The following is a 9670-nucleotide window of genomic DNA, read 5'->3' as shown; positions in this document are numbered from 1 at the left end:
GGCTAATTGCATTAAAATGGATACAGCAATGAGCCAAATCATTTGTTTTGATTGCGTGTCATCACACCGTGCTGGAAGTCACGTACGACTCTTAATAGCTAGTGATTATTTCCTATAATAGTTTAATAATACGTTGACCGCCTATGTTACGTATTGTCACTTATTTTAGTAAAAACAAATAAAATTATCATTAAAAGTAGCTCGCAGTCATGACTCCGATGTCTTTTCGTCGGTCCCTCATCATCATTACCTTTGTAGTATAGTAATGTCCAGAACGTAGCGACCTGCCGCGTTATCTGAGATTCATTATAGCGAATGGTAATCATAATATCTTACTAATATTTGTAGTATCTATTTTCGGAACTGTTATGAAACATTATGTCAGCTCGTTAGACGATATATTATGTTCATTGGTATTTTTGTCGAAATATTCTCGGTAGCATTCCGAAGTCTGGCGATTGGGCAGTGTTTACACTCCGGTACCTCGGAAAGCATATACAGCGTATTCTGCTTCTAAGTCACAGTCAGAGTTAGATAGAGAGTTAATCTGTGTTTGTGCACACACTTGTGCTCTATTATTTATCACACGAATTTGGCTATTCTCTCTTTAAAATGGCAAACGCTAGCTGAAGTCAGTGAAGAAGACATAATCGTTATATTTATAGGAATTTTCAAAAGTAAAGTAAACCTACTTATAACTACCTACATTGTTTACATGTTACGAAGGCATACCACGCAAGCAGTTATCGAATGTTTGTGTTCTACTAGTTATCCTCGTAGTAATATAATCTATAAAATTTTTGATAGCATCTCTGATAAAAAGTACACAAAATATACTCGGAAAATAGTTGATTGGAGCAGTTATCTTCGTTTGACGTGAAAATCTTTTGAAAATATTTGTAACAATTAATTATATTTATCTGATAACTGTTTAGATATCGATTTATAATATAATTTGAAATAATTCAAGTAAGACGTCATGTGTATAATAAAGTCTTATGTGATCATATTTTATATTTAGACAATATTTTCAGTTATCAGTTTGTTTCAAAATGTTATCATTATTTAAATTTAACTCGAAGTCTCTAAAATGTAAGTAGACAGACCGTTGAGTAAGAAGATTTATCTATTTAAAAATATGTCTTAACTTTGATTAATTTGCTGTAGTTATGATATTTCTAATACACTATTGAATTCAGTATCAATTGAGGTCAGACAGGACAAGAATGAAAATGAAATGAAAGAAAAAAGTCCGAGATATGGTAAAGTTCATATAGGACAGTGCTCCTGACGTTTCATTGTCAGAAAGATTACAAGTTACTGATTTTTAACTTTTCCGACGCAATAAGACTAATTCAGTAATATTTCCTACAAGCATAGTCAACTTTATTGACAACATTACTAAAGTCTAAAAAACTATACTCTCATGGACATTTAATTTTGTAAAACTAAATTAAGTAAGCAAGTCTTTGTCTAAACAAGTCTAGCTAAATCGTATATTTAACATAATGACTAAATATTCAGTTAAGCAATTTTTCAATTACTGCACACTGTGTTAGTATTTTTGTAGTAGGTAAGTTCTACCTTATTAAATTCAACTAATTTGGAGATATTTTTACCTCTGTCTCTCTGTATTAGCGACCTAATTAAGTATTTACCTATATAATTCATTAAAAACAAAATATTTGTTGGTCAATAATTAAAAATGTTAATTTTAATCTAGAAGCTTTTAGTTTGCTACTCGTGAGGTCAACACATAATTACGTTAAGTAGATATTAAACATTTTAATGAATATCGAATAAAGGTTTTTAAAGACTGTTTTAATTAATTTAAATCAACACATTTGATTGTTTTGTAACTATATTTTACGTTGTTAATTAACACTAGCGATGTTTTATTCATTTGTTTAAAACTACTCATTACGAAACCTTTGTATTTAGGTTTTTATAGACACCGGTTCCGTTGATATTTTCAATAATTGAAACGAGGAACCGAACTAGAATATTCTGAGATGATTATTTAGAAAACATGTGACCGTTGCGGGACGCCGGGCCGATGTGAAACATCAAAATATGGATTAAAATTAATACAATATAGTTTAAGTATATTTAAAATATAAATATTTTCTTATTGATATTAATATATATAGCAACGCGTAGCGTACACACAAGGGAGTGCGCGGGCAGTTAGGTCGGGCGCTTGTTGACATACAAGAGCTTTTGATTTTGGCCAAATAGGTGATTCACATAAATAAATATATTTATATATTAATCTTGATTAAAGTGGTTTGATAATTTAAATTAAATCAATTTAAGTATAAGATATAATGCGGTACCCAACTATTGAAATTGGTTTATTTAGTGATTTCAAATAACGACTCCAAAAATTGTAAGGTGCCAGTATCAAGGTGAAATTACCATACAATCGGATACTGTCTCTTATGAAATCGTCAAAACAACGTTAAAACACCGTGAAATGTATTTAGTACGCGTAGTAAAATATTTGAGTAAGTGAAATTAAAAACAACTTAAAAAAATATTTATGTAATATAGAGTTTCTATCGAGTTTTATGAACCGACGAGCTTAGGTTTTAGGTTAGGTTTCCTTATACGTCTATCTGGCGGGATGTACATATAGTATAGTATATTATTATTAAAAATATGTAATTTAAAAAGCATATATTTTAGTTATATCTCTTTGAATATACCGTGTTCATGATTGATGAAAAAAATTAATTTAAAAATGTATAGATAACTTTTGGTTCTGGATCTTCTTTATGAACTAAAATTTGATACATATCTAGTATAATTAGAATTTAAAAGTAGATCTTACAAAGTATTTATCTTATTTACTCTATGAATAGCGTAAGAAGATTTTCTAAATTTACTAAATTGTTACAATTTAACAAAAGAAATATTTTAAGAGAGCGGAAAGAAGTTACTGGCTGGTTAGAGGGCGGTGCTACGGCTAGATAAGAAAAAAAAACGTTCAAAACAATTAAAGTAACTTTTTATCGATAAACTATAATTTTAACTTAACTAATGCATACTACTCGTATTTGACGTTACAAATTTAATTTAAATAAAGTTTTACCATTTTATCACCAAATGAGAATTTGAAAAAGACTTGCATTTTACAATGAAATTAAAAATAAAACAAAATCTGCCATAGGTTTCGAAATTCCTAAAAAATATTTTGAATAAACGCGATGTTTCGCGGGCGACTCACTAGTTTTATTTTTAATTTGATGTATAATTTAGATTTAAAACGATTCATCCATTTGTATAGAAGTAATGATGCTGAATTAAGATATTATTCTTTGCTTATCTTAAGGTTACGACGAACAAAGTTGCGGAACAACTCGTATTATACACGGTGGTATGAACTATCCCTAGAGGCCGATCAGGTGATGAAGGTACCACTCGGGGGGTGCGGCGTACAATGGAGTTAGGCAAGCTTGTCGTAGAAATGATAAATTGTGTTTTTATTGTATCCTAACTCTGATTTACTTGCTAACAAAACTGATATATCCTACACAAAAACAAACTCGGGTCAATCGGGATGTTTCGCAGCTTAGATAAGAAACATTTGAAATTTTTCTGTTCAAATGTTTTCTCGTAGCAATTTTTTAATTGTTGATTAATTGAACAAAATTAATTCCCTTGTATCAAACGACGTAGCTTCATTGTTTCGACGTGTGAAACTGAATTGTGATTCAACGGGAATATGGTGCTAGCATCTGTGCCACCGTTCCACGTGGCCCAAGTCCTAAACGTAAATGATTTCAAATAATTTCAAAGAATATATTATATCAATATACATTAAATCGCCACGGCAACTTTAGTGAATATTTAAGCTTTGACAAGAAAACTACTCAGAATAAAAATTATATTTACATAAGTGATGTAGGCTTGATTTTAAAAGTTCTTAGAATCATGTGAAAATGTCTCAGAAGCGATGATGGATGATTAATGATCGCTTGTACTGACAGCCGGGTATGATTGTCCGTTTGTTCGCGTGATTGTATTGTGGTACCCGAAACAGTTAGTCGAGTGCCGTAAGTTAGGCGTTGAAGCGATTATGTTGAAACTATTTAAAGATGTAATAATTAAAATAACATTTATAATTTTCTGTTTATTTATTTGTTTTATAAGAACTCTCTCATTTAATTGCACCTATATATTTGATGAATATAAAAGAAAAAATAATTTGGGATGTACCTAAATGACCTAGGCGAGGCGACGGCAAGTTTCTCCTGCCACACGCATTTTAATAAAATGAGTTATAGAATCGATGTCGATTTTTCATTGTATTTGTTTCCGTTATATTTGGATTTTCACCTTTATTTAGACATTATTTCCGTAAAATTATGTGTACTATATTCCTATTAATATGTTTAATATCTGAGAAATTTGACCTTCAGTATTTATGTCGTTAAAAAGTTCTTATAAGCAGCTGACATCGCTTATCCCGACGATTATATAAGCAATTAAATAATACTTAATGTTTGAAGAAAAACATTCCTCGAAAAGAGAAAGGAAATCTTGTACAGATAAGTAATAATAATCATTATTAAATTTTAAGAAATAAGTACTTCTTCGTATTGCACAACATTTAAGGCTGCCAATTAAAACCGCTAATCGCTTCAGTTTCCGCTGTGCGCTTTTAACATTCTGACCACAAGTGATAAATCGATCTTGGATGAATTTTAACACATCGCACTTTTCAATAGACGTGAATCGAATGTTTTGTTGGAGAGTAGCGGATCACAATCATTGGCACGTTAGTTACACTTATAATAATCACTTCATAGAGTTTTACTTATACCTACATCCGATTGGCATGCTTCAATACACTTAGCGGCTTGAAGGTATATATAATATAATAATTATTTACAGCACACCTAAAAGGCAAAGAGTACTATTATCGCTCTATGTTTTAATTATTTATCTCTAATTTCTAGAATATTAAAATTTATATTGTACTTAAAAACTTACACTAGTAACCCTCAATAAAGTAATTTTAGGGGCTAGCAAATAAAGTCGCAAACCCTGAGTCGGGCCAATATATACGTGCCTCAGAAAGCTATCGGACCTGCGCCTATCTCTTTCACATACCTGTGTTTGGGCCCACACTAGTACAGCAGTACAGTATATTATGTCCTGCGTAGTTAGCGTTAGCGTTAATATTAGATTCCTTTGAAAATTATCACCGTCTAGTATATTACATACTTTTTATTTCTAATTTATATTAATATAAAAAATAGTGTTTCCTTATTCATTTCGTATGCGTTCCTAGACGAACAAATCTGAATCGTAGGGGTTTTTAATTATTCTAATAAAATTAATCTAAATTTTTTGATTTTTTTTTCGGATCGACATCCGAAAAAAAAATTAACAATCAAGTACAAGAATCTATTTAATTCGGAAAGAGATCAAATTGAAAACGAGTGTATAACTCTAAACTTCTGCGAAATGCAGATTTAGGAAATGTTGTATTAGGTATATAATATTCTAAATTAAGATACAATTTATAATGTTGTCATATTTTGTTAATTACAATTATTTGGTGGTTAGACTAAAATGTAGCTCTTTTTGTAAATAAATAAATAGCCTCCAGCTATTTCATGGAACCTATTCAACTTTCTTTCTTTAGGCCAAACACATTGTACTGTAAGCTCAAGCATTAATCAAAGTACTAAGTGTTACGAAACTGTACGAGTAAGGTGATTTGTTTTAAGTAGTCACACATACTGTAACATGAATCCAGTAAGACATGATTCCAATGAAATAGTTGGCAATTTATGTATTTAAGAATTACATCAATCGTTATCGACAATTTATATTAATTATTAAGACAAGGATATATTTGTTGAAAAAAATTATAATCGGTGTCACGCGGAGTGATATAAGGATTCCACAATAACCCGTACAGTCAAGCTATCTGTTCAGGAACTTATAAGTTATGGCGGAATACAGAAACTCACATAAATACTTGTAACCTGAAAACTCAGTTGAGAAAAAAATCACTTACGCGTTACGACAAAGGCTGCTAAATTTCTTTTGATTATGTTAGTACCTTGTTCCTGCCTAGTTACACTGGCTCACTCACCCATCAAACCGGAACACAACAAGACTAAGTTTTACTTTTTGGCTGTAGAATGTGATGAGATGATACCTACCTAGAATGATTTAAACACGGCCCTAAAATAAAGTAAATATTTTGTTAAATACACATGTTAAAATTTAATTACATTTCATGTCATATAATTTCAGCGGGGTCAAACCGAGTTTTTTATAAACATCCAATATAAACTTGTGAAATTTCCAACAACTCGATATTTTCTCTTCAAAGCCTAGCGATTATATGTATGATAAATACATAAATGTTTACTTACGTCATGCTATGTACGTCACCGGTTCGTTAATTGTTTTTAAACAGTAACAAAAAAGTTAAAACTAATTCAAGTACACAAATAAATATAACACGACAATCTTCCGATTTACTTGTTGCTTTAAAAGAAATAAAAGCGATAGCGAACAAATCGATCGACTAGCGTTTTGTTATTTATGAAAGATAACGTACATCGTCATACTGTTAATTATTTATTGTTATTATACTTTAACGAAGACATTATTTCGTTAATTCTACCGACTGTTGTTGCTGTGGATTCGTCAATTTGCTCGTTCTCTTTTTGATCCGCTTAATTTACAATGTTATAAAACAATTTCAAGAACCGAAAGTACCTTTATTATTGTTTAATAAATAAATGGCTTATTTTCACTAATCTTCTTATGACGATATAAAAAACAATTTAAGCCCTGATTCTGACAAGCTTGATTTATTTTTAAATCGTTTGAATGGAATATGGACGAATACGGATATGGAATTACTTATATTTTTACTTAAAAATAATTACTATTAAGTTGTTGTCAGTATTTGCAAATATTTCTATGTATAATAAAAATAATTTAACATTATTGTGTTTGATATGTAATATTTAAAACATTTAACCAAATGACTATAGGCCAGCAATTACGCGCTGTAAAAAGTTTAATTAAATTCCAAGATATTTAAAAAATGTTTACTGCTAGTTTAGGATAAATTATGTTCAAGGCAGAATTTTTAGATAAATATTTTAATAAAGAAAATTTTGTTAATCACAATAATCGTTAAATAAGTTTTTCTAAATGTATTATAATAAATCAATTATTGAATATATCTGAATTTAATAACATATGACAAAATATTGTTATATGTTATAAAAGTGTTTGTTAAATTAAGAATTTCAAAGCACGATAATTCAAGTTATAAATCTACAAAGTTATTGATAATTTTGTTATTTTAGAAAGTAGCTGCGCCGGAATTCATTCAATATTTATAAAACTACATTGAGAAATATATCTACTGTGTAAGATGTGTTAACTTTTATTTATTTAAAAGTCTAAACGGTTGACTTCCTTAAAAAATATAAAATTAATCTTAATATAAATATTCAAAACACATTATTATTTTAGGAAATCGTGGTAAAGATAAATAATTGTAAATCACGAGTTATACTGTAGGCCTAATGTTGCGCATGCGATAGACTGGCGTCAATTTCGTCACAATGAATTAATAAAATCAAAATAAGCTCAGTAGTATATGAAGGTGTAGTTTGTTTTAAAAGTAAAGAATATGATAATGAAAGAGATTTTTAAGGAGAAATATTTTGTTTATTCGTTACATCTAGAACCTTAAACCTAATAATTCAATAAATATACACTTTGGAAACTATTTACATTCATAATAGAATATACAGCAACAAACAATAGCGGAATGCTACGGGTATCAACAACGTCTATTATTGCAAAACATTACACTAGATATTATGAGATAAATCTAGACACTGGTGTAACTAACTAAACCTAAATCACAGATTGTTCAAGTGTCAGCCTCTTTGAGATTACTTAGCGCGTTCAGTCACTGCCGCGTCAGCACCGTCACCGGCTTGTAGATGTGTGGCGTGAGAGGGTGGTGAGATGGTGATGGAAGCTCCGGGCTCGATGCTCCAGATGTAGGCGGTGAGTGAGCCATCATCGGTGGCGACGGTGGGAGCAGCGGCGACGTCTGCGCCAACATCGCTGACGTTTGTAAGGAATTTTGCAATAACGGCGACTGACTCATGAACGGAGAATTGGGCAATCTCTCTGCGTACATGCCTGGGGAGTATGGAAGGCTGCCATAACCCATTTCTCCTCGGAACGCTGGATGAACTGCACTTGGTGTAACAGGAGGTGTTTTCATTTGCATCGGCGCGTATCTCTGGTAAAGGAGCTGAGAGTAGAGACCAACCAGCTGAGAATACGTGGCAGGTGGGTACGGGCCGGTAAGAGGGGCACCGGGGAATAGAGGCCTCTTGAAACACGCGAGTCGTGATCTTCCGTTGAGGGCAGATCGTCGACGCAACTTGCCTGTCGTCCCTCCGATGAACACATCCTCGGCGGACGCGTCCAACATCCAGTAGTTTCCTTTTCCAGGGTCGTCATAATGGCGCGGCACTTTCACGAAACACTTGTTCAAGCTCAGATTGTGGCGGATCGAGTTTTGCCAACCCTGTCTGTTCTCTCGGTAGTACGGGAAGTTGGTCATGATATATTCATAGATACCGTTCAGCGTTAAACGCTTCTCGGGGCTGTTGCGGATCGCCATCATAATGAGAGCGTTGTAACTGTACGCTGGTTTCTCGTGTTTCTTGTCTTTCTTCTCTTCGTCTTCCTTGGGTTTTGTGCAATCGACGGGCTCGGTGCCCGTTACGTCGAGCTCCGAGTCGCTCAAATCCGCCTCGGAAGGTGTAGCCGTCGACGATGTGGTGGGCGACGGTGGCGGCTTGGCCACCGCATGATTCATTAGTATAGCATTTATACTAAAATCTCCTTCGAACTTCACCATGTTGAACACTTGTAAGCACTAGTAGCAACTGCGAGCGCGCTACGTGTGCGTTAACACTGCGAGCGGCGAGTAAACTGGTGGGCGCGGAGGCGGGAGTTGCTATTTATACCGCGCACGGCCGTCTCCGCCCCGACAGCTTTTGGTGCGCCCGTGGACCAATCGCGTAGCGAGCTTTTCGATACATAGAGCCGTACCTCCCATCTCGTGCGCCCCCTCGGCCCCCGCCGGCCCCGGCGCCCGCTCGAGCCTCACTCGTCGTGTTGCATTCAATGACTCAACTCTCTTAGATTTTATTTTAACTGCACTCCGTCTCGCTAAAGTTTTATTTATCGCATTACATCTTTTAATAGTCCTTTATTTGCACGATTACCGATTGTGCAGTAATGTGATTAATGGCATCATTAACGAGTTTGTTAAGTATTTCGGGTGTTAATTAGTATTGCACACGTTGAGGTTACTTGCGTAACCTAACATAACATGGCATTTGTTGCCTCGATAAAGCAGTGAATTGATAAATTTGATTCATTGCCGTTCCTGTACTCGGTGCTAAATGGTAATCATTAGCGATAACAACATTATTGTAAACAGACGTAATTTATGACGCGAAATAATGTAATTATGATATATTGTCGGATATTAATCCTTGATTCTTTTTGTTTAGCGATAACTGTCGTATAATATTTAATACTTTGGACATGAGGTTCAACCAAGAGCCATGTTTAATGTTTATTATTATTA

General features: G+C 33.2%; 1 protein-coding gene across 1 annotated transcript; it reads right to left on the bottom strand.

Moving 5' to 3' along the window:
- Window positions 1–7704: 7704 nt before the first annotated feature.
- Window positions 7705–8996, bottom strand: LOC125066329 (fork head domain transcription factor slp2-like). Its single transcript, XM_047674375.1, has one exon. It carries the CDS (start codon window positions 8930–8932, stop codon window positions 7964–7966), a length of 969 nt encoding a protein of 322 aa, XP_047530331.1. The 5' UTR covers window positions 8933–8996; the 3' UTR covers window positions 7705–7963.
- Between the last annotated feature and the right edge of the window lie 674 nt (window positions 8997–9670).

This window comes from Vanessa atalanta, chromosome 9, assembly GCF_905147765.1.
Source record: "Vanessa atalanta chromosome 9, ilVanAtal1.2, whole genome shotgun sequence".
Classification (NCBI taxonomy): domain Eukaryota; kingdom Metazoa; phylum Arthropoda; class Insecta; order Lepidoptera; family Nymphalidae; genus Vanessa; species Vanessa atalanta.
This window is presented reverse-complemented; position numbering and strand designations above follow the sequence as displayed.